This window comes from Gorilla gorilla, chromosome 20 (genome assembly GCF_029281585.2).
Source record: "Gorilla gorilla gorilla isolate KB3781 chromosome 20, NHGRI_mGorGor1-v2.1_pri, whole genome shotgun sequence".
Lineage (NCBI taxonomy): Eukaryota > Metazoa > Chordata > Mammalia > Primates > Hominidae > Gorilla > Gorilla gorilla.
In genome coordinates, this window is record NC_073244.2 from 8,272,585 (window position 1) to 8,295,912 (window position 23,328).

General features: G+C 52.9%; 2 protein-coding genes and 1 pseudogene across 4 annotated transcripts in view; all 3 read right to left on the minus strand.

Moving 5' to 3' along the window:
- Positions 1 to 5,290: 5,290 nt before the first annotated feature.
- LOC115932843 (uncharacterized) lies at positions 5,291 to 5,385 on the minus strand (annotated as a pseudogene).
- A 7,963-nt stretch (positions 5,386 to 13,348) lies between these two features.
- The window catches only part of GNG7 (G protein subunit gamma 7), a 193,532-nt gene continuing 183,552 nt past the window's right edge, over positions 13,349 to 23,328 (minus strand). For all 3 annotated transcript variants that reach the window (XM_055371192.1, XM_055371189.1, XM_055371191.2), the window contains 2 exons: positions 22,755 to 22,872; positions 13,349 to 17,294 (listed from right to left, as the gene is read on the minus strand). In XM_055371192.1, coding sequence (XP_055227167.1) covers positions 17,169 to 17,294; positions 22,755 to 22,835 — 207 coding nt within the window. In that variant the 5' untranslated portion in view covers positions 22,836 to 22,872 and the 3' untranslated portion in view covers positions 13,349 to 17,168. The remainder of the gene's footprint in view (positions 17,295 to 22,754; positions 22,873 to 23,328) is intronic.
- LOC109024056 (uncharacterized) lies at positions 13,972 to 14,466 on the minus strand (the record flags this gene model as incomplete). The annotated part of the gene is made up of 1 exon (XM_019014445.4): positions 13,972 to 14,466. A coding segment is annotated over one exon (495 nt), but the record flags the coding sequence as incomplete, so codon positions are not given.

Here is a 23,328-nt window from a genome sequence, read left to right on the forward strand (position 1 = left end):
GCCATCTTGGCTCACTGCAACCTCCACCTCCCGGGCTCAAGTGATTCTCCTGCCTCAGCCTCCCGAGTAGCTGGGATTACAGGCATGCGCCACCACGCCCAGCTAATTTTGTATTTTTAGTAGAGATGGGGTTTCTCCATATTGGCCGGGCTGGTCTCGAACTCCTGATCTCAGGTGATCTGCCTGTCCTGGCCTCCCAAAGTGCTGGGATTACAGGCATAAACCACTGCACCTGGTTGTTTGTTTGTTTGTTTTAAGAAAAATCTTTTTCACTGTGCAAGTTGATTTTTTTTTTTTTTAAGAGATAGGGTCTTGCTCCGTAGCCCAGGCTGGAGTGCAGTGATGCAATCATAGCTCACTGAAGCTGCAAACTCCTGGGCTCAAGGAATCCTCCCACCTCAGCCTCCCGAGTAGCTGGGACCACAGGCACTCACCACCATGTCTGGCTAATTTTTTAAAATTATTTTTTGTAGAGTCGGGGTCTTGCTGTGTTGCCCAGACTGGTCTCCAAATCCTGAGCTCAAGTGATCCTCATGTCTTGGCCTCCCAAAGTGCTGGGATTACAGGCGTGAGCCACCACACCTGGCCCGCAAGTTGATTTTTTATGAGTATACTGCTTCTCTCCAAGGGCTGATGGCCTGACGGGGATAAGACCCGTGAACAGATAGTAAATGTGGGTTTGGCATTTGGCAGGAAATGCTTGTGGAATTCAGGAGGCAACTGTCATTTATCTGTCCTATATGCCAGCTGGATATCAAGTACATTTCTGTATCTTAAGACCATCAGCCAGTTTTATTTATTGGATGCTTATTAAGTACTTAATGCCTATTTAATGTCTTCATAGCCAGCTTAATGCTAATAATCATCCTCACCTTACAGACGAGGAAACTGACACGGAGCCATGACTTGTCGAAAGTCCCCTGCCGGGCGTGGTGGCTCACGCCTGTAATCCCAGCACTTTGGGAGGCTGAGGTGGGTGGATCATCTGAGGTCAGGAGATTGAGACCTTCCTGGCTGACACGGTGAAACCCCGTCTCTACTAAAAATACAAAAAATAATCCGGGCGTGGTGGCGGGCGCCTGTAGTCCCAGCTACTCGGGAGGCTGAGGCAGGAGAATGGCGTGAACCCGGGAGGCAGAGCTTGCAGTGAGCCGAGATCGCGCCATTGCACTCCAGTCTGCGCGACAGAGAGAGACTCCGTTTCAAAAAAAAAAAAGAAAGAAAGTCCCTCAGCCAAGTTGGTGGCAGAAGCTACCCAGCCGGTTCTGTTTCCATTTGGCCTTGCTGCTGCCTCTTGCTTGAATGCTTTCAGGGACCATGCAGGCACAATCCTCAGGTATCCCCTTGTTCTGGTCCTCCAGCAACAGTCTTGGGAAGTTAGTGGGTTCCACAATCCTGAGCCCAAGCTCAGTGCGGCTCTCCCACCCTCAGGTGTCTTCTGCAAACAAAGGACCTCCCAGAGCCCACGGAGGGAACGTTTCGAAAGTGTGCTGGCCAGGAAAGAGACCAGACGTGAACCACACTTCCTCCCTCCCTCTGCTCCAGATGGCTGCGCCAGAGGTGGTCGGGAGGAGGCTGCCAGATAGACAAGACAACAGGAGCGTCGGAAAAGGGCGGCTTCCACTACTTCCTCCCAATGTGGGGATGTGACTGGGAGAGCAGCTCCATGACCCAAGGATGGGACTTTGGCTTTCTTTTATCCCCAAGCCAGCCTGTGACATGCCTTCTGCTAGACGGCTGTCTGAAGCTCTCACCCTGTAGTTTTGCGCAGATTGTTTGTCCCATGAAACGTTTAGACTCTGGCCTGAGAATTCCTCCTTTCTTCTTCTTTTTTTTTTTTTTTTGAGACGGAGTCTCGCTCTGTTGCCCAGGCTGGAGTGCAGTGGCGCGATCTCAGCTCACTGCAACCCCCCCGCCCCCCAGGTTCAAGCAATTCTCCTGCCTCAGCCTCCTGAGTAGCTGGGATTACAGGCACGTGCAAGCATGCCTGGCTAATTTTTTGTATTGTTAGTAGAGACGGGGTTTCATCGTGTTAGCCAGGACGGTCCCGATCTCCTGACCTCGTGATCCGCCCGCCTCGGCCTCCCAAAGTGTTGAGATTACAGGCGTGAGCCGCCGCGCCCGGCTGAGAATTCTTCCTTTCTAGAGGCCGGCTGAGAATTCTTCCTTTCTAGAGGCCGTTCCATGTCGTCTTCGAGGGGAGGGGTCGTGGGGACAGGAGTAGTTACCAAAGGCAGAACCCTTTTAGATTCCCCTGATTCTTACAGAGTGGGCTGGAGGCACGTAAACCAGCTGATAATGCAAGCTGGGTTTTCCTGAATGTTCTCTGGAGTAGCTCGCTCATCCTGGGTGAAAGCAGATCTTTTCCCTAGGATCTGAGGCTTTAGACGCAGGAATTGTCACTGCCATTTGCTCCAGAATCCCAGTGCTGCTCCGACTGCAATTCCTCATTTTACTGATCAATTGAGACAGACAAATGCAGTTAGAAGACACTGGGATGACCTCTGGAAGGTCCAAGGGACCAGAGTGAATGTTGTCGCCAAAGATCCTGTAAGTGAGAGGCGGAGCCGGGACCGAGACTGGACACCTGTCAGCGAGCTCATTCCCCCAGCGACACCCTGGCCTGTCTTGGCGTACGCTGGCAGTCTGCGTTCTGAACAGAGGAGATGTTTCTTTCGCAACCTTGGCTTGGAGTTCTCCCCAGAGTGATAAATGTTGGCGAGAAAGAGTGGCACATTCTTTTTTTTTTTTTTTTTTAGACGGAGTTTCACTCTTGTCTCCCAGTCTGGAGTGCCATGGTGCGATCTTGGCTCACCACAACCTCCGCCTCCCGGGTTCAAGCGATTCTCCTGCCTCAGCCTCCCGAGTAGCTGGGATTACAGGCACCTGCCACCACGCCCGGCTAATTTTGTATTTTTAGTAGAGACGGGGTTTCTCCATGTGGGTCAGGCTGGTCTCAAACTCCTGACCACAGGTGATCCGCCCGCCTCAGCCTCCCAGAGTGCTGGGATTACAGGCTTGAGCCACTGCGTCCGGCCAAGAGTGGCACATTCTTAGGGCCAGCTCACCCGTGAGGCCCTACATCACTCTTTCCACTGTAAACCCTGTAGTGGCTGCTGCAAATCAGCCACAAGTGCACTGCAGAAAGCGCTGAACCTGACGCGGCCACCCAGGGGGAGCCCCCATCCCGGAGACTTTACTGTGCCCTCCCAAGCCCCTCGTGGGATTTTTTCACTTTTCTTTGGATCCCTGGCGGGGGTCGGGGGAGTGTGGGAAGGCGCAGAATAAACCCTGAGCCTGCCTCATTGGCTGCCTGGGCTCCAGAGCCCTGCCGTTGCTTGTGGAGGACTTTCTGGGAATCACGTGGACTGGCCAGAAGGGCTGGGAACTGGAGAGCAGGCAAGGATTCTGGAAGAGGGGAGATCCCAGTGGGAGGGATTTGAGGCTGGCAGTGGGTCAGAGACGGAAGTCCAGATGGACAGGTTTAAAGTCTCTGCTTAAGGCAGGGCGTGGTGGCTCATGCCTGTAATCCCAGCACTTTGGCAGGCCAAGGCGGGTGGATCACTTGAGGTCAGGAGTTTGAGACCAGCCTGGGCAACATACTGAAACCCCGTCTCTACTAAAAATACAAAAATTAGTCAGGAGTGGTGGCGAGCGCCTGTAATCCCAGCTACTCAGGAGGCTGAGGCAAGAGAATCACTTGAACCCAGGAGGTGGAGGTTGCAGTGAGCCGAGATTGTGCCACTGCACTCCAGCCTGGGTGACAGAGTGAGACTGTCTCAAAAATAAATAAATAAAATAAATAAATAAAAATAAAAGTCTCTGCTTAGATAAGCACTATGCTTCTGCTGCCTGTAAATGGCTCTTTTACCCTTTCTTTAGTATGAAAACAAATTTTCTAATTATTATAAACAAAATGCGTGCAATGTGGAGGCTGGCTGTTGGTACTCATTATCCTTCTCTTGCTTGACGTCAAGTGAAAGATAAATTGTTGCCTCTGGCCCTTCCCAGGACCAAAGAGAAGGCACGACGCCAAATGCATCTCCTTGGATTTGGGAGGCAATGTATACCTAATTTGGGTGTGCTTCTCCGGCCTGGTTGGGGAGGCCATCGTGCCCTCCCTCCATCAATCTGCGCTCTGTGGCATCTGTGGCGTGGACCCTTCTTTGCTTTGCAGAGGCAGGGTGTCTGCATTCGGCATCGTACCCAGCCCAGTCCAGAGTTTACAGTAGGGGTCACCCTTGGAGGTCTGTGTTCTGTGGGTTTTACCCAATGCATGAGGTTACATATCCACCATGACAGTGTCACATACAGTAATTTCACTGCTCCCCAAATCCTCTGTGCTCCACCTATTCACCCTTATCCCCGCTTCCTTCAACCTGGGTAACCCCTGATTTTTTTTTTTTTTTTTGATGGAGTCTCATTCTGTCACCCAGGCTGGAGTACAGCAGTGCCATCTGGGCTCACTGCAACCTCCGCCTCCCGGGTTCGAGTGATTCTCCTGCCTCAGCCTCCCGAGTAGCTGGGATTACAGGCATGCACCACCACATCCAGCTAATTTTGTATTTTTAGTAGAGACAGGGTTTCTCCATGTTGGTCAGGCTGGTCTCCAACTCCCGACCTCAGGTGATCCACCCGCCTCAGCCTCCCAAAGTGCTGCGATAACAGGCGTGAGCCACCACTGATGTTTTTACTCATGTAGAGCTTTGCCTTTTGCGGAATCTTTTCTAGTTGGGATCGTAGCATGGAGGCTGTGAAGGCTGCAGCTTCTTTCACTTGTTTCCTGGTGTATTCCAGCTTTCAGGAGTTATTCGTACAACTCGGCTTGTGACTTCACATCACTCCAGCCTCTTGTTTCTGTTGTTATGTCTCCTTCTCTGACTGATCTTCCTGCCACCCTCTTACAAGGACCCTGTGATGACATTGGGCCTACCTGGATAATCCAGACAAGATCTCTGATTTTTTTTTTTTTTTTTTTGAGACAGAGTCTTGCTCTGTTGCCCAGGCTAGAGTACAGTGGCTCCATCTCGGCTCACTGCAACCTCTGCCTCCCGGGTTCAAGCGATTCTCCTGCCTCAGCCTCCCGAGTAGCTGGGACTAGAGGTGCCCGCCACCACGCCCAGCGAATTTTTTGTACTCTTTTTTAGTAGAGACGGGGTTTCACCGTATTGGCCAGGCTAGTCTTGAACTCCTGACCTCGTGATCCGCCCGCCTTGGCCTCCCAAAGTGCTGGGATTACAGGCGTGAGCCACCGTGCCTGGCAATTTTTAATTATTATTATTTCTTTTTTAAAAATATGAAATGCTTCATGTCATCCTTACGCAGGGGCAATACTAATCTTTGCATCCTTCCAACTTTTTGAATATGTGCTACTGAAGTGAGCATGTTATAAGGGTAAGGTTTTTTTGTTGTTTTTTTTTTTAATTTTGAGATGGAGTTTTGCTCTTGTTGCAATGATGCGATCTCATCTCACTGCAATCTCTGCCTCCCAGGTTCAAGCGATTCTCCTGCGTTAGCCTCCTGAGTAGCTGGGATCACAGGCATGCGCCACCACGTCCAGCTAATTTTGTACTTCTAGTAGAGACGGGGTTTTGCCATGTTGGTTAGGCTGGTCTCGAACTCCTGACCTCAGGTGATCCACCCACCTTGGCCTCCCAAAATGTTGGGATTACAGGCGTGAGCCACTGTACCCGGCCAGTAAAGGCTTTAAATGTTTAATGACTTCAATCTGTTGTGACTTTTTTTCTGTCCTAATAACTTAAGCAAACCCCTTCTGGAATATCTGAAAAATATTTTGGTGGGTGTATGAGACAGGGCCGACTTCATGGGTGTGCGACTTGTGAGTCACCCAGGGCCCCATGATCAGAAGCGCTGTGTGGTCGGAAGGGCCCCACCCTTGGTTTAATGCTGTTGTCATTGTCTTGAAATTCTTAAACATTTTTGAAAAAGGGCCCTGTGTTTTCATTTTCTACTGAGCCCTGCAAATTACGTGGCCGGTCCTGGTATGAGACCCTCTTATGCTCCCCTGAAGAGCATAAGACCTCACCCACTCACGGGCTAGCTCTGTCGGGTGTTGACGGATGTCACTCAGGTGTGAGCTCTGCACCTGAGCTCCCCCCTGCACACAGGCAGCCACAACCAGTCAGTGCAGAGGTGAGCCTGCGGCCAGTGAGAAGCCAGTGAGTCAACCTCCTCCCGCCTATGGGCCCTGAGACGCCACCTCCGTGAGCTTGCGGGGACAAGGGCGCCTATATTAAGCCAAGGCTGAGGCAGTGACACACCCTCTTATGGGCCTGCTCTCGCTCCCTGCTTCATTGTCCTGGTCTCTCCCTCTCGTATGGAGGATCAGACTGGACTCCCCCAGAAAACAAGAGCATATGAACCTTCTGTCTCAGGCTCTGCCTCTGGGGAGCCCAAGCTGTGGGTGGCTGAATAGCGGCCGGCAAAGATGTCCTTGTTCTAATTCCGGGAGCACGGGGGTATGTCACCTTCCACGGCAACAGAGACTCTGCAGGTGCGATTGAGTGAAGGACTCTGAGATGGGAGAGCAGCCTGGATGATCTGGAGGCCCCAGTGTCCTCACAGCGTACCTCATAAGAAAGACTGGAAGAGGCTGCGCTCCTGGCTGCGAAGGTGGAGGAAGGGGCCCCGAGCTGAGGGATGTGAGCCCCTCGACGCTGGGAAAGACGAGGAGTTGGATTCTTTTTTTTTTTTTAATTTAAAATAATTTAATTTTAAGTCTGGGATACATGTGCAGATCTAAATGATAGTCTAGGAGAAAATATTTGCAACACCTATAACAGATCAGAATTCACAAGCCTGCAGGTTTGTTACACAGGTAAACATGTGCCATGGTGGTTTGCCGCACCAATCAACCCGTCACCTAGGTATTAAGCCCCACATGTTGCTGGGCGCGGTGGCTCATGCCTGTAATCCCAGCACTTTGGGAGGCCGAGGTGGGTGGCTTGCGCGAGGTCAGGAGTTCGAGACCAGCCTGACCCACACGGTGAAACCCTGTCTCTACTAAAAATATGAAAATTAGCTGGGTGTGGTGGCGGACGCCTGTAATCCCAGCTACTCAGGAGGCTGAGGCAGGAGAATCACTTGAACCTGGGAAGCAGAGGTTGCAGTGAGCTGAGATTGCACCATTGCACTCCAGCCTGGGTGACGGAGCGAGACTCTGTCTCAAATAAACAAACAGAAAGCCCCACGTACGTCAGCTCTTTATCCTGGAGCCCTCCTTCCCTTCCCCCTCACCTCACCGCCCAGTGGCCCCAGTGTGTGTTGTTCCCCTCCCTGTGTCCATGTGTTCTCAGTGGTCAGCTCCCACTTATAAGTGAGAACATGTGGTGTTTGATTTTCTGTTCTGTGTTAGTTTGCTGAGGATAATGGCTTCCAGCTCCATCCATGTCCCTGCAAAGGACATGATCCCGTTCCTTTTTATGGCTGCATAATATTCTATGTTGTGTATTTACAACATTTTTTTTTTGAGATGGAGTCTCGCTCTGTCCCCCAGGCTGGAGTGCAGTGGCGCGATCTCAGCTCACTACAACTTCCACCTCCTGGGTTCAAGCAATTCTCCTGCCTCAGCCTCCCGAGTAGCATGGTGCCCACCACCATGCCCAGCTAATTTTTTGTATTTTCAGTAGAAACAGGGTTTCACTGTGTTAGCCAGGATGGTCTCGATCTCCTGACCTCATGATCCGCCCTCCTCGGCCTCCCAAAGTGCTGGGATTACAGGTGTAAGCCACCGTGCCTGGCCCAACTTTTTTTTTTTTTTTTTTTTTTTTTTTTTGAGACAAGAGTTTCACTCTGTCACTCAGGCTGGAGTGCAGTGACTCGATCTCAGCTAACTGAAACCTCTGCCTCCCGGGTTCAAGCAATTCTCCTGCCTCTCAGCCTCCCAAGCAGCTGGGACTACAGGCATGCATCACCACGTGCAGCTAATTTTTGTGTTTTTAGTAGAGATGGGGTTTTGCCATGTTAGCCAGGCTGGTCTCGAACTCCTGACCTCAGATGATCTGCCTGCCTCGGCCTCCCAAAGTGCTGGGATTACAGGCGTGAGCCACCACACCCAGCCAGGATGTATCATTTTAAATCTTAATTTGTGGAACAGTTTTCTAACTAAGCATGTCACAAAACCTAGAGAATCAAGAAAGGAACATGTTGATGAGTTTTGTGTGCCAGAGATAAAAATCTAAATAATAGTCTAGGAGAAAATATTTGCAACACTTGTAACAGATCAGAATTAACAAGCCTGCGTAAAAAGTGTCTTTCATCCCAAAGAAATAGGCAAGTTATTTAATTAGGAAATAAACAGGCCGGGTGCAGTGGCACACACCTGTAATCTCAGCACTTTAGGAGGCCAAGATAGGAGGATCACTTGAGCCCAGGAGTTGGAGACCAGCCTGGGCAATACAGCAAGAACTCATCTTTAAATTTTTTTTTTAAATTAGCTGAGTGTGGTGGTGCTTCCATGTAGTCCCAGCTACTTGGGAGGCTGAGGTGGGAAGATTGCTTGAATTTGGGAGATCAAGGCTGCAGTGAGCTATGATAGCACCACTGGACTCCAGCCCGGGCGACAGAGCCAGCAGGCCCTGTCTCAAAAAAGAAAAAAAAAAAAAAAGAAAGAAAGAAAAGAAACAAAAAGTATGAATAGGCATTTTACATATGAGGAAATACAAATGTATCATAATTCTAGGGACCGGTACACACACATATGCTGGAATGCACACACACATACAAGTGTGTGTACAGAAATTAATACGTAGGCTGGGTATGGTGGCTAATGCCTGTAATCCCAGCACTTTGGGAGGCTGAGGAAGGCAGATCACCTGAGGTCGGGAGTTCGAGACCAGCCTGACCAACATGGCGAAATCCCGTCTTTCCTAAAAATACAAAATTAGCTGGGCGTGGTGGTGCATGCCTGTAATCCTAGCTACTCGGGAGGCTGAGGCAGGAGAATCGCTTGAATCCGGGAGGCGGAGGTTGCAGTGAGCCGAGAACACGCCATTGCACTCCATCCTGGGTGGCAAGAGTGAAACTCTGTCTCAAAAAAAAAAAAAAAAAAAGAAAGAAAGAAACATGTTCGGCCGGGCGCGGTGGCTCACGCCTGTAATCCCAGCACTTTGGGAGGCCGAGGCGGGTGGATCACGAGGTCAGGAGATGGAGACCATCCTGGCTAACACGGTGAAACCCCGTCTCTACTAAAAATACTAAAAATTAGCCGGGCGTGGTGGCGGGCGCCTGTAGTCCCAGCTACTCGGGAGGCTGAGGCAGGAGAATGGCGTGAACCCAGGAGGCGGAGCTTGCAGTGAGCCGAGATCGCGCCACTGCACTCCAGCCTGGGCGACAGAGCGAGACTCCGCCTCAAAAAAAAAAAAAAAAAAAAAAAAAAAGAAAGAAACATGTTCATAAGGCACTTTATTGAAAGAAGTGTGTAAAAGTAGCAAAACTCAGAAATAATCTAAATATCCATCAATAGTATATAATTTTTTTTTTTTTTGAGATGGAGTCTCACTCTGTTGCCCAGGCTGGAGTGCAGTGGCACAATCTTGGCTCACTGCAACCTCTGCCCCCCAGGTTCATTGCCTGCCTCATCTTCCTGAGTAGCTGGGATCACAGGTGCCTGCCACCATGCCTGGCTAATTTTTATTTTTTATTTTGGTATTTTTAGTAGAGACGGGGTTTCACCATGTTGACCAGGCTGGCCTTGAACTCCTGACCTCAGGTGATCCTCCCACCTCGGCCTCTCAAAGTGCTGAGATTTCAGGTGTGAGCCACCGTGTCTGGCTAAGCATGTAAATTAAATTACTCTGGAGTTGTTAAAATGCACTGATTTTAAAAAAATTATTATTTTTATATCTTTTTTGTTTTCCTTCATAAAAATGCAATGACTTAGCAAGCTGTTGGTCATAAGAACTTAAGCGAAAAAAAAAAAAAGCTAAGCCAGCCTCAGAGCAGTCTGTGTTGAGTGAGTCCAGTTTTAAAAACAAATGGCAAGTGTTGGTATGAAATAGTGCCGATCTCCATTACAGAAGACGGTCTTGGGCACGTGTGCAGGAGCCCTACGGTCTGGCTGAAAATTCTGCCCAGTTCTGGCCGTACCACTTTCTAGCTGTGGACTCAAGGGAGTTGTTTACCTTCTGTGAGTCCATGTTTATTCATCTGCACAATCAATGCGTAGAACCATAGCCCTTACCTCACAGCGTTTCCGGGAGGATCAGATGACACAATCCAAGGAAATGAACCATTATTGCTACTTACTGTCACTGCTTTCTTCTGATGCCAACGTTTGGGCACGCCTAGAAGTTTGAAGGATTTGCCTCAGCTGTGAACAAATGGTGGCTACAGGTGCTGAGAATGGGTCTGAAGAAGGGCGTGGAGGGATCTTCCCTCCCCTCCCCTCCCCGCCCCTCCCCTTCTCTCTCTCTCTCCCTCCCTCCCTCTCTTCTTTTCTTTCTCTTTCTCCCCTCCCTCCCTCCCTCTCTCTCTCTCTTTCTCTCTTTTCTTTCTCTTTTTTGACAGAGTCTCACTTTGTCGCCCAGTCTGGAGTGCAGTGGCATGATCTCGGCTCACTGCAAGCTCTGCCTCCCAGATTCACACCATTCTCCTGCCTCAGCCTCCCGAGTAGCTGGGATTACAGGCGTGCGCCACCACGCCCGGCTAATTTTTGTATTTTTAGTAGAGACGGCGTTTCACCGTGTTAGCCAGGATGGTCTCCATCTCCTGACCTCGTGATCCGCCCGCCTCGGCCTCCCAAAGTGCTGGGATTACAGGCGTGAGCCACTGTGCCCGGCCTATTTTATGTAACTTCTATAGTTATTATATTTTGTTTCGGGAACCAGGAAAAGAAATGGTAAACCTTTTTGGCTTATTTCCCATGTCTTTTTTTCTGTGCATTAAAACAAAACAAAACAAATAAAACAAGACCGGGCGCGGTGGCTCACGCCTGTAATCCCAGCACTTTGGGAGGCCGAGGCGGGCGGATCATGAGGTCAGGAGATCGAGACCATCCTGGCTAACACGGTAAAACCCTGTCTCTACCGAAAATACAAAAAATTAGCCGGGCGTGGTGGTGGGCACCTGTAGTCCCAGCTACTCGGGAGACTGAGGCAGGAGAATGGCCTGAACCTGGGAGGTGGAGCTTGCAGTGAGCTGAGATCGCGCCACTGCACTCCAGCCTGGGCAACAGAGCGAGACTCCATCTCAAAAAATAAAACAAAACAAAACAAAACAAAAAACCCATTGCTAATAATGTGTACGATTTTGCATGTAAGTTTTTCAGTGACTGTATTATTAGGCTGGTGCAAAAGTAATTGCGATTTTGCCGTTAAAAAGGTGAAAACCACAATTACTTTTGCACCAACCTAATATTTAAGCATCTTCCATGTCCTTAAATACAAATCATAATGGATAAATACAAGGTGGTCTGTCTGGAAAAAGGAATATTACTCAGCCATGAAAAGGAACGAAGCTCTGACATAGGCTAGCACCTGGATGAACCCTGAGGACGTTACGGCCAGGGAGAGGTGCCAGACATAAAAGGCCACACAATACATGATCCCATTTATGTGAACTGCGAAGGACAGGCTAATCCACCGAGACAGTAAAGGGATTCACGGTGGCCTGTGGCTGGGGAGGGGTGGAGAGTGACTGCTGATGGGGATGGGATGTCTTTGGGGTGATGACAGTATTCTGGAACTACACAGAGGTGATGGTTACACAACTCCTACATTTTACATTTTATTTAATTAATTAATTAATTATTTCTGAGACGGGGTCTTGCTCTTGTTGCCGAGGCTGGAGTGCAGTGGTGCGATCTCAGCTCACTGCAACCTCCACCTCCCAGGTTCAAGCGATTCTCCTGCCTCAGCCTCCTGAGTAGCTGGGATTACAGGTGCCCACCATCACTCCCGGCTAATTTTTGTATTTTTAATAGAGACGGGCTTTCACCATGTTGGCCAGGCTGGTCTCAAGCTCCTGACATCAGGTGATCCACCTGCCTCAGCCTCCCAAAGTGCTGGGATAGCTGGCATGAGCCACTGCGCCCAGCCGCCAAAACACTTTCTAGGAAGGTTGTACCCACTTAGAGGTCCTTTGGCAGCATGTGACAGCTTGTATCCTGCTGTGTTGCTGCCAGCATAGAGCCCAAAAGCTTTTCTTAATCTTTTTTTGTTTTGTTTTGTTTTGAGACGGAGTCTCACTCTTGTTTCCCAGGCTAGAGTGCAGTGGTGCGATCTCGGCTCACTGCAACCTCTGCCTCCTGGGTTCAAGCAACTCTCCTGCCTCAGCCTCCCAAGCAGCTGGGATTACAGGCACCCGCCACCACACTCAGTTAATTTTTATATTTTTAGTAGAGACGGGGTTTCACTGTGTTGCCCAGGCTGGTGTCTAACTCCTGACCTCAGATGATCCGCCCACCTCAGCCTCCCAAAGTGCTGGGATTACAGGTGTGAACCATTGAGCCCAGCCTTCCTCCTAGAGTTTCTTTTCTTTTCTTTTCTTTTTTTTGAGACAGAGTCTCACTCTGTTGCCCAGGCTGCAGTGCAGTGGCGCAATCTCGGCTCACTGCAACCTCCGCCTCCTGGGTTCAAGTGATTCTCCTGCCTCAGCCTCCCAAGTAGCTGGGACTACAGGCATGCGCCACCACACCCAGCTAATTTTTTTTTTGTATTTTTAGTAGAGACAAGGTTTCACCATGTTGGCCAGGCTGGTCTCGAACACCTGGCCTCATGATCTGCCCTCCTCAGCCTTCCAAAGTGCTGGGATTACAGGTGTGAACCACCGCGCCCGGCCTTTCTTTTTTTTTTTTTTTGAGATGGAGTCTTGATCTGTTGCCCAGGCTGGAGTGCAGTGGCGTGATCTTGGTTCACTGCAGCCTTTGCCTCTTGGGTTCAAGCAATTCTCCTGCCTCATCCTCTTGAGGAGCTGGGATTATAATCACTTGCCATCACGCCCAGCTAATTTTTATAGTTTTAGCAGAGATGTGGTTTCACCATGTTGACCAGGCTGGTCTCGAACTCCTGACCTCAGGTGACCCGCCCGCCTCGGGCTTCCAAAGTGCTGGGATTCCAGGCCTGAGCCACCGCGCCCGGCCCCTCCTAGATGTTCTAAGTACAAATCCGAAAGTCCATTGGGCCTGAACGTCCCTGGTTTGTGGTGCTGCCTCCAGGGGTCCCCTCCTGTTACCTCTTCCCTGGGCCGGTGAAGGGAGGGTGGACGGGATGGTGTGGGGCCGCGGGTCCCCATGCCTGGAGCCAAGCCTGGGGCATCTGCTTGCATGCTAGGAGCTCCCTCCCCAGCAAGGCCCAGGCCAGAGAGAGAAGGAACAGCCCAGAGCCAGGAGAAAAGGGAGAGTGAGGCTTTTTATTGTGTATGAATTCACGTTGTATCAACAACTCCACACAATATTAAAACACTGCGAGAAAGTGGGTGCGGCACACCTGGAATTTTTAAAAAGTCAGAAATAAAAACAACCAGACATCCCAATGCAGATGGCATAGAACCTGCTAGAACCACAGGCGGCGGCTGGAAACAGGAGACAGGTCTTTACAAAGGTTAGATCGGCAATGGTTCCGTGGACAGAGGAGGAGGCGCGGCTGGCCGGCATATGGCTTCTGTGCAGAGGGCCCGGCCTCAGGCCGTGGCCTTTTTAATAAGCGACCCCTTGAGGAAGGGTGTGGTGGCGCCACCTCCACCCGGAAGCCCCCCCGGGTCACTCACGCGCGGACAGGTGTGTGATGGCCCTCTCCTACCTGCCCCAGAACTTGGGCAGGACAGGGGCTGTTAACTTGGAGATGGATGCGTGGCCTGGAGGCCTAGCGTTGCGCCTCGGACACGGTGGCCGGCCCGTCAAAGGGACCACGCAGAAGGAGGGAAACAGGAGCACCTTCCGCCCTGGCCCAGCCGCCCCGTTTATGTCCCCAGAGGCCAGAGGTCGCAGCTGAGCTATCTGTGCTTGGCCTGGGGTTACCCCTGGGGAGGGTGGGAGAGGGGTGAGGGTTCTGGCTCCTTCCTGGAGAGAGGAGGGCAGGGGAGGCGGAGCTGGTCCGGGAAGGTGCCCAGGTGGGTCACGACAGGGTCGGGGCCTGGCCCGCTGTGGCCCTTCACCCAGCAACTGGTGTCTCGCTCAGCACTGGGGAAGGCCCGTGGGAGACCCAGGCTACAGAAGGAGAAATGGCCTTCTCTCTCCCACCCGACGCTGCCTTGTGTATGTCCGTGGGTGGGGGTGAGTGTCCTTAACTCTCTTTTCCCCTGGCGTGGCTGAGAGAGGCTTGTCCCCCCAAGGCTAGAGCTGCTGCTGCCACCCCGGCCCACCAGCTCCCCATCTGGAGGTGCACGCACGCTCCTGGAAACGCCCATAAAACATGCGTTCACCCCAGGGATTCCCGGCAGAAAAGCACATGTGGCGGTCGGTGTGTGCACTCGGGTGCCACGTCTGCAAAGGTATTTTCCACAGTGTGGTCACTGAGGTCTACTCTAAAAGAAAAAAAAAAGTGGAGAATTTTTTTTTTAATTCCCCAAGCTAGAAAGAAACCCACAGGCTTCTGGCAATGGCCACCTCCCTGGGGTCCGGGAGACGGTGGGGTCTGGACAGCTCAGGGAACCCAAGGCCCTGTGGACAGTGAAGGAGAGGCCAGCCTGTCCTTCCCCTCCCCGAGCCTCAGTTTACCTGGAACGCTCAGCCCGTTTAACCCCACCATCTGCACCAGCCTAGGAGCCCCGGCTGCCTGGGGCTGCGTCTCTGCAGCAGCCTCCGTTCCCTGCTGGCATTTCTGGGGTCACATTGTGAGGACACACCAGTGGGGCCGGGCTTGGCACAGCTGTGCCCCCTCCTCCCTCTGCCCTGGCAGCGGGGGCTCGGGGATTAAGGCCTCTTTTAAGGAAAAACGGGGTGGGGTGTGTTTGTTCCCAGTTACCAAGATGGCTCGTTGGAAAGGGTGGAGGCCGGCGGGCTCTCCCTGCCTGGGGTCCTCCCAGGGTCTCTGGAACCGGCTTTTGTCCCTTCCTGCCATTCCTGCTATGCGTGGTGGGGACACCCACACCCCAAACCCCGCCGGCTCCCAGCCCAACCACAGGAGGCTGCAGTCTCCGGGAGCCTCTGGGGCTCTCCTGGGCCAACAGCAGGTTTGGCGGGGAGGGCTCCCTGAAGCCCCAGCCCTCCCGGACCTGCCGTAGAGAGCTGGGTGCCGGGGGTGGGGAGCCCGGCTGTGGCCTGTGGGAGCTGCCCGAGGTTGAGGAGTGGAGGTCACTCCCCCAACACCTGCACACACACACACGGAGCCCTCTAGCCTTGGCGAGGTGGGAACCCTGGCAGTCACCAGCTCAGGAAGCGAGCCGAGCAGGGATCCCCGCCTCACGGGCCTGCACGGAGGACCCGGGCGGCCGTCCAGGAACCCTCTCGGCACGGGTTCTTAGACGCCCGTCTCCACTGGGGCCGGAGGGACAGGACTAGGCTAGTTTTATTCTACTACTTGCTTCTAGGCCAGCCCCGTGGAGGGGGTCGGGGCGGCCAGGCCTCCTGCGATCAGGCCTCCGTGGAGTCCCGGCTGCTCAAGATCCATCTCAGGTGTGGCCTCAGGTGATGCCGGCAGGCCCTGGAAGATGTGGCTGCACCTGCTCCCGTCCGTGCCACAGAGGAGGACGCAGTCATCTTTCAGAAGCCTCCCCCCGACCCCATGACGTCTTCGATTTCCACTTGCCGCTGGGAGGAGTGGCCCATCCTGCGTCTAAGGCATCTCCCGGCCTCAGACAGCCGTCCTGGGTTGCACGGGGGTGGAAAAGCAAAAAGATCGGGTTCGAGCGACAGGGTAACGTTTTGAGCGGACGTTTCGATCTCCGGGACAACGTCTCACCTCCCAGAGTCCTTCAGAGTCACTCCAAGATCATGGAACAATTTTGTACACACAGCAGCACAGGGTAGCCCCACCCACCCTGCCGCGGCTCCCCAGCCTGCATTTTCTGTTTGAAAAATGTCTATGGTGGATGTCAGAGGGTAGGACAACCTGGAAGAGCCAAGGATGGTCAAAGCCTCTCCCAGCCACGCGGATGCCTCATGCTTAAAACACACTGGGCGAGGTGGCTCACGCCTGTAATCCCAGCACTTTGGCAGGCCGAGGTGGGCGGATCCCGAGGTCAGGAGTTTGAGAGCGGCCTGGCCAATACGGTGAAACCCTGTCTCTACTAAAAATACAACAATTAGCCGGGCGTGGTGGCACACGCCTGTAGTCTCAGCTACTCGGGAGGCTGAGGCAAGAGAATCGCTTGAACCGGGGAGGCGGAGGTTGCGGTGAGCCGAAATCATGCCACTGCACTGCAGCCTGGGTAACAAGAGTGAAACTCCATCTCAAAAAAAGAAAAAAAAATAAAATCCAAAAACATGATGGGCCGGGCCGGTGACGGCTTCCCTGGGGCAAGTCCCGAAAACCCATTTCTGGCACAGAGGGGACCCTGCAGAAAGGACCCATGGCTAACATCATGCAGGGGAGTCACACTTGGCAACTTTTCATAGACGAAGCCCCCTCCCGACCCCCACACTCCATCGTGCATTCATTGCATGATGGTGCAGTTTAGCGACGGGTTCAACCATCACAATCCGAGTTTAGCCGTATGGAGTAACAATTTTTTAAATAAAGAGATATTTCCAAAAAACTTCATGATGTCACCTCCCGCCCCCCATCTCAATTTTACCTCTACTTAAAAACAACACAAAGCATTCCAGTGACCCTATGAAGTCCTTTTACCAATGGCCAATTCTCCCGGAACTATTGCCACCGGGCGAAGTCACCTCCCTTTCCCCCTCGGCGCCGGTCCACAATTGAAACGGCAATCGAGAGTTTTAAAAAATTGTTACCCCATCGCTGGGGGATTTCAGTTATTCCGAACGGGAAGTGGCCGTAAAGCCTCCATCCCTTTTGGCCCAAACTGAGAGAGGGCCATGGGGTCGGACCTGAAAATCCATCTCCACCTACAAGGTCCATTCTACCCCATCCGGGCGGTGGGAATGCCTTTTTTGGCAGGGAGAGGGGGGATTTCTTTTGGAATTAAAGGTTTTGGGGACTTGAGATGTTTTGTTTGAGCTAATTACTGAATGATGCCCTGCCTGAGACAGAGACAGAGACAGAGAGAGAGAGAGAGAGAGAGAGAGAGAACATATGAGAACACAGTTATAAAATAATACAAGGTTTCTTGTCCTTAAAGGGGTTCTCGGAGGCAGGGACTCCGACCAGCAGGGGGTCGTTCCGGGCGTGTTGCTCACAGTAGCTCATGAGGTCAGACGCCGCTTTGGAGACCTGTGTTTGAGCACAAGGAGGAGACAGAGGAGATATAAGAAGAGGCTGGCACACCCGGGTTCACAGCAGCACCATTCCCAAGAGCCACAGGCGGAAACAGCTCAGGAGCCCATCGACGGGGGCGTGGGCAAACAGTGCGGCCCGTCCACACACTGGAAAATTACTCAGCCATGAAAAGGAGTGAGGCTCTGACACAGGCCACAACGTGGATGCATCTTAAGGGCCTCACGCTCAGTGAGAGATGCCAGACACAGAAGGCCACACAGTGTGTGATCCCATTTCTTTCTTTTTTTTTTTGAGACAGAGACTCTATTTGTCGCCCAGGCTCTAGTGCAGTGGCACGATCTCGGCTCACTGCAACCTCCACCTCGCGGGTTCAAGTGATTCTCCTGCCTCAGCCTCCCGAGTAGCTGGGATTACTCGCCAGCACACCCAGCTAATTTTTGTATTTTTAGTAGAGACAGGGTTTCACCATGTTGATCAGGCTGGTCTCGAACTCCTGACCTCGCGATACACCTGCCTCAGCCTCCCACAGTGCTGGGATTACAGGTGTGAGCCACTGTGCCCGGCCATGTGATCCCATTTCTATGAAATGTCCAGGACAGGCCTATCTACAGAGACAGGAAGGGGATGCGTGGGTGCCGGTGCTGGGGAGTGATGGCTGATGGGGGACAGGGTTTCCTTTTGGGGTGATGGAATGTCCTGGAATAAACGTGATTGGGTGCACAGCGTTGTGACTATATTAAATATCACTAGTGGTAAACTTTATATGTGTCTTGGCCAGGTGCGGTGGCTCACACCTGTAATCCCAACATGTTGGGAGGCGGAGGCGGGAGGATCCCTTAAGCCCAGGAGTTTGAGACCAGCCTAGGCAACACAGTGAGGCCCTATCTCTACAAAAAATACAAAAATGAGCCAGGCATAGTGATGTGGGCATCTGTAGTCCCAGCGAACTGGGGGGCTGAGGCTGGAGGATTGCTTGAGCCTGGGAGGTTAAGGCTGCAGTGAGTCAAGATTACGCCATTGCACTCCAGCCTGGGGGATGGAGCAAGACCCTGTCTCAATTACGATAAATAAATAAATAAATAAATTTATGTGTGTCTTTTCCCAAAATTAAAAAAAGAAAAGTGCAGTGGTGTGATCTCAGCTCACTGCAATCTCTTGCTCCCCGGGTTCAAGCAACTCTCCTGCCTCAGCCTCCTGAGTAGCTGGGGCTACAGGTGCCCGCCACCACGCCCAGCTAATTTTTGTATTTTTAGTAGAGACGGGTTTCACCATGTTGGCCAGGCTGGTCTCAAACTCCTAACTTCAAGTGATCCACCTGCCTCAGCCTCCCAAAGTGCTGGGATTACAGGCGTGAGCCACGGCACCTGGCCTAAAAAATATTTTTTTAAAAAAGAAAAGGCTGAGCTTCCTTCAGCAAGCACTGCCAGATTTTGAACACAAAGGGTCAGGGACAGATGGACCCCGCTTTCGGAGTCCAAGATCTCATTCTCACCCCAAGGAAGGAAGGTCCTGATAGGAAAACGCTGCCTGCACATTTGATGAGCTTGAGAGAGGTTTCACCGTGACACCCGGCCAGGGGGCTGGGCCCGGTGAGCACGAGATAAGCCCGTCTCCATGTTTCTCTTGCAGCCTGAATCCCCTGATGACTCCAACCCTCTGAGGGGCTGATGCTTCGGGTCACAGGAGGGACCCCCTGCCCCGGGCTGCTGCCAGCCCGCCCCAGGCTACACGCCCGTCCCTCCTGGCCATGCCTTTGGGGGTGCCGCTGCCACTCCCCGCTTAGCTCACCCCAGCAGGGCTGGGGCTGGGGTGTCCGGTGTCCTGGGTCAGGCTACACGGGGACACGTCCATCTGGCCCTGGATCTCATCCCGTAACCGGTAACTGTGTCTCTGTGGGACTCAGCGACCTTTCTCTCCTCGCTTTCTTTCCTGGAAGGCGGGAGGGCGATCACAGGGGGAGGATTAGATGTGGCAGAGGTGAGGGGATGATCTGAGAAGGATTGCAGTGTCGCTTCACGGAGGTGCCTTTGTTATCTGTTTTTAAGACAGGGTCTCGCTCTGTCCCCCAGGCTGGAATGCAGTGGTGCTATCATAGCTCAATGCAGCCTCCACCTCCTGGGCTCAAGTGATTCTCCCGCCTCAGCTGGGAGTACCTGAGTAGCTGGGACTACAGGAGTGAGCCACTACACCTGGCCATAATTTTTATTTTTATTATTTATTTATTTTTTTGAGACAGAGTCTCACTCTGTCAGCCAGGCTGGAGTGCAGTGGCGTGATCTCGGCTCACTGCAACCTCCGCCCCCTGGGTCCAAGCAATTCTCCCACCTCAGCCTCCCAAGTGGCTGGGACTACAGGCGCACGCCACCACGCCAGGATAATTTTTGTATTTTTAGTAGAGATGGGGTTTCACCATGTTGGCCAGGCTGGTCTCAATCTCCTGACCTCAGGTGGCCCGCCCACCTCAGCCTGCCAAAGTGCTGGGATTACAGGCATGAGCCACCGTGCCCAGCCTGGCCATAATTTTTAGAATAATTTTCTGGTACAGATGAGGGTCTCACTATGTTGCTCAGGCTGGTCTCAAACTCCTAGCCTCAGGCGATCCTCCCTCCTAGACCTCTGAAAGTGCTGGGGTTACAGGCATGAGCCGCCTCACCTGGCCAGTACCTCTGCATCCCAAATCCTCTGTCCTCCTTTGGACCCCAAGGATACCTGGGACCTGGGCCCCTCAAACGGCCAGGAGCCTGTGGGACAGCTTTGGGGTCTTGCCCAGCTGGGCAGCCGGGGGACGCTCATGCCCACAGAGTGAGCCCGCCGGCCGCGGCCTGTGATGACTCGGACCTGGCCTGCTTTCTAGACTTCTATTTGGGAAGCGGCCCTCCTGGACGACAGAAATAGCCTCCAGACCTCGAAAATAGCTGGCATTGTGGCTCCAGCACGTGGCCCCTTGGCACCACCCCCCATGCCCACTGTGCTGGGCTGGTGAGCCCCAAGATCGTCGCCGTTGAGGTTCTGTGGTTCTGGTCGCCGCGTTGGAGCTGGGGATGTAAAACCTCAGGCGGGACTGGGAGTGGGGACGGGTCAAATCCTGGCTCCCCCCGAGGCCCGACATTCAAAGGGGCGGTGGGGGCCCCTCCTCAACATCAAACAGGGCCGGATGAGTCACCGCCCTCCGCCCGGGCGGGGGGCTGGCACCCACTCGTAAAAGGAAAACCACTTCAACCAGGGCTTTCTCTCTCTTCAGCCCGAAGGAATGCTTTGAATGCTCAGGTCTGTCCTCAGCAGTCATATTTCTGGAACATTCAGACACCTCGTGGGAGGCAGACCCCTCCCCTCCTGGTTGGATCCCAGCCAGCAGCAGCGTGATGGGGTCTGGGAGGGCTCAGAGCTGCGCTGCAGGGAGGCTCACCGGCCGATCAGAACCACCTGTGCCACCTGGCCAGCAGGGACGACTCTGTCCGCCTCCCTGCTGGGAGCAAAGCAAGGGCCGGTCACCCCTTCCTAATAGATTCCCGTGGCCAATAATGACAAGCTGGTGACAGGTGCTGGAGAGCTGAGTTCTGAGTGGATACGTGGGGTGATGGCTGATTTTATGGGTGCACTAGGGCGGGCCATGGTGCCCCAGGGTTTGGTTAAATGTTTTTTTTTTTTTTTTCTGAGACGGAGTCTCACCCTGTCGCTTGGGGTTGGAGGGCAGTGGCGCAATCTCAGCTCACTGCAACCTCTGCCTCCCGGGTTCAAGCTATTCTCCTGACTCAGTCTCCCAAGTAGCTGGGACTATAGGCGCCTGCCACCACGCCTGGCTAAGTTCTTTGTAATTTTAGTAGAGATGGGGTTTCACCATATTGGCCAGGCTGGTCTCAAACTCCTGACTTTGTGATCCGCCCACCTCAGCCTCCCAAAGTGCTGCAATTACAGGCGTGAGTCACCATGCCTGGCCGGTTAAATGTCTTTTTAGATGTTGCTGTAAAGGTTGTTTTTTCTTTTTTCTTTTTTTTTTTTTTGAGATAGAGTCTCGCTCTGTTGCCCAGGCTGGAGTGCGATGGTGCGATCTCGGCTCACTGCAACCTCCGCCTCCTCGGTTCAAGCGATTCTCCTGCCTCAGCCTCCCAAATAGCTGGGATTACAGGCATGCACCACCATACCCGGGTAATCTTTTTTTTTGTATTTTTAGGAGAGACTGGGTTTCACCATGTTGGCCAGGCTGGTCTCGAACCCCTGACCTCAGGTGATCTGCCCACCTCAGCTTCCCAAAGTGCTGGGATTATAAGTGTGAGCCACCGCGCTCAGCCTGTTTTTTATTTTGTAGAGATGGGGTCTTGCTATGTTGTTGCCCAGGCTGGAATTGAACGCCTGACCTCAAGTGATCCTCCTGCCTTGGCCTCCCAAAGTGCTGGGATTACAGGTGTGAGCCACTGTGCCTCACATGCAAAAGTTTTTTTTTTTTTTTGATGTGATTCACATTTAAATCCGTAGACTTCAAGCACAGCAGGTGACCGTCTGTAATGCAGATGGGCCTCATCTAATCAGTTGAAGGGCTTAAGAGAAAAAGCCTGGGGTCCTTCCAGGAGGAGGGAACTCTGCCTCCAGGTGGCCTTGGGGTTCCAGCTGCAGCACCAACTCTTCCCTGGGTCTCCAGCCTGCTGGCCTACACTGCAGATTTCAGAACTTGCCTTAAAATAAATCTCTCTTGACAAGGCGCAGCCTCAAGTGTGATCCTTGTAAAAAACTTCAAACGGGCCAGGCATGGTGGCTCACGCCTGGAATCCCAGGACTTTGGGAGGCCGAGGCAGGCGGATCACCTGAAGTTAGGAGATCAAGACCAGCCTGGGCAACATGGCGAAACACCGTCTCTACTAAAAATACAAAAAATTAGCCAGGCATGGTGGTGCATGCCTGCAATCCCAGCTATTTGGGAGGTTGAGACAGGAGAATTCCTTGAACCCGGGAGGCAGAGGTTGCAGTGAGCCGAGATCGCGCCACTGCACTCCAGCCTGGGTGACAGAGCAAGACTCCGTCTCAAACAAACAAACAAACAAACAAACAAATCCTTCAAACAACACAGAAGTGAAAAAAGTAGATAGGACATGCAGTCTCCTCCCGCCTGGGACTGTGTCTCTCAGTTTAATTTGCATCTGTCATTGCCAAGGAGCTGGACAGATCAATGCAGATGAGGACGACAAAGCGCTCTGTCACGATGACCGTCTCCACGGGGCCCCAGTGTGTTTACAAAGCAAGTTACATTGCTGCACGAAGGCAGGAGATAGGTGTTAGATCAGCTGCCTCTTTCTGCCGAGGAAACAGAGGCTCAGAGAGGTTAAGGGAGGGCCTCAAGGTCACACAGCAAGAGACACAGTTGGGGTGCAAGCCTCTGCCCTCCTGCCGAGCCTCCTGTCCATCATTTGCGGGGCACCCAAGGGTCTCTCCCCTCCTCTTCCTGATGCCCGCTGGGCTCACCTTGATACGCTCAATCCCGGCTTCAATGCGTAGCTGTTCCACCAGCTTCCGGGCCTGGGCTATGTTGTTAGTGGCTGACATTGTCTGCCATCAGCTCTGGGCCCCGTTGTCCAGAGAGCTGTGGGGGAAGCAGAGGGGTGTGGGTGAAAGTTCAGGTCAGGCCTCTGGGTGGCAGCAGGGGCGCCCGGCCTTGGCTCAACCTTCCCGACTCTAGGCAAGGCCACTTTGCCTCTGGGTGGGGACCAGGGGCCTCCGTGTACACAGAGCTGGCACTCGTTTAACTCTCAGCATAGAGCCTGGCACGCGGTCAGCCGTCACAATCCTCTGTGGGAGTTTGCAGAACGAGGGAATGAAACGGCGAAGGCAGGCCGGGCGTGGTGGCTCACGCCTGTAGTCCCAGCACTTTGGGAGGCCGAGGCGGGTGGGTCACAAGGTCAGGAGATCAAGACCATCCTGGCTAACACGGTGAAACCCCGTCTCCCGGGCGTGGTGGTGGGCGCCTGTAGTCCCAGCTACTCGGGAGGCTGAGGCAAGAGAATGGGGTGAACCCGGAAGGCGGAGCTTGCAGTGAGCA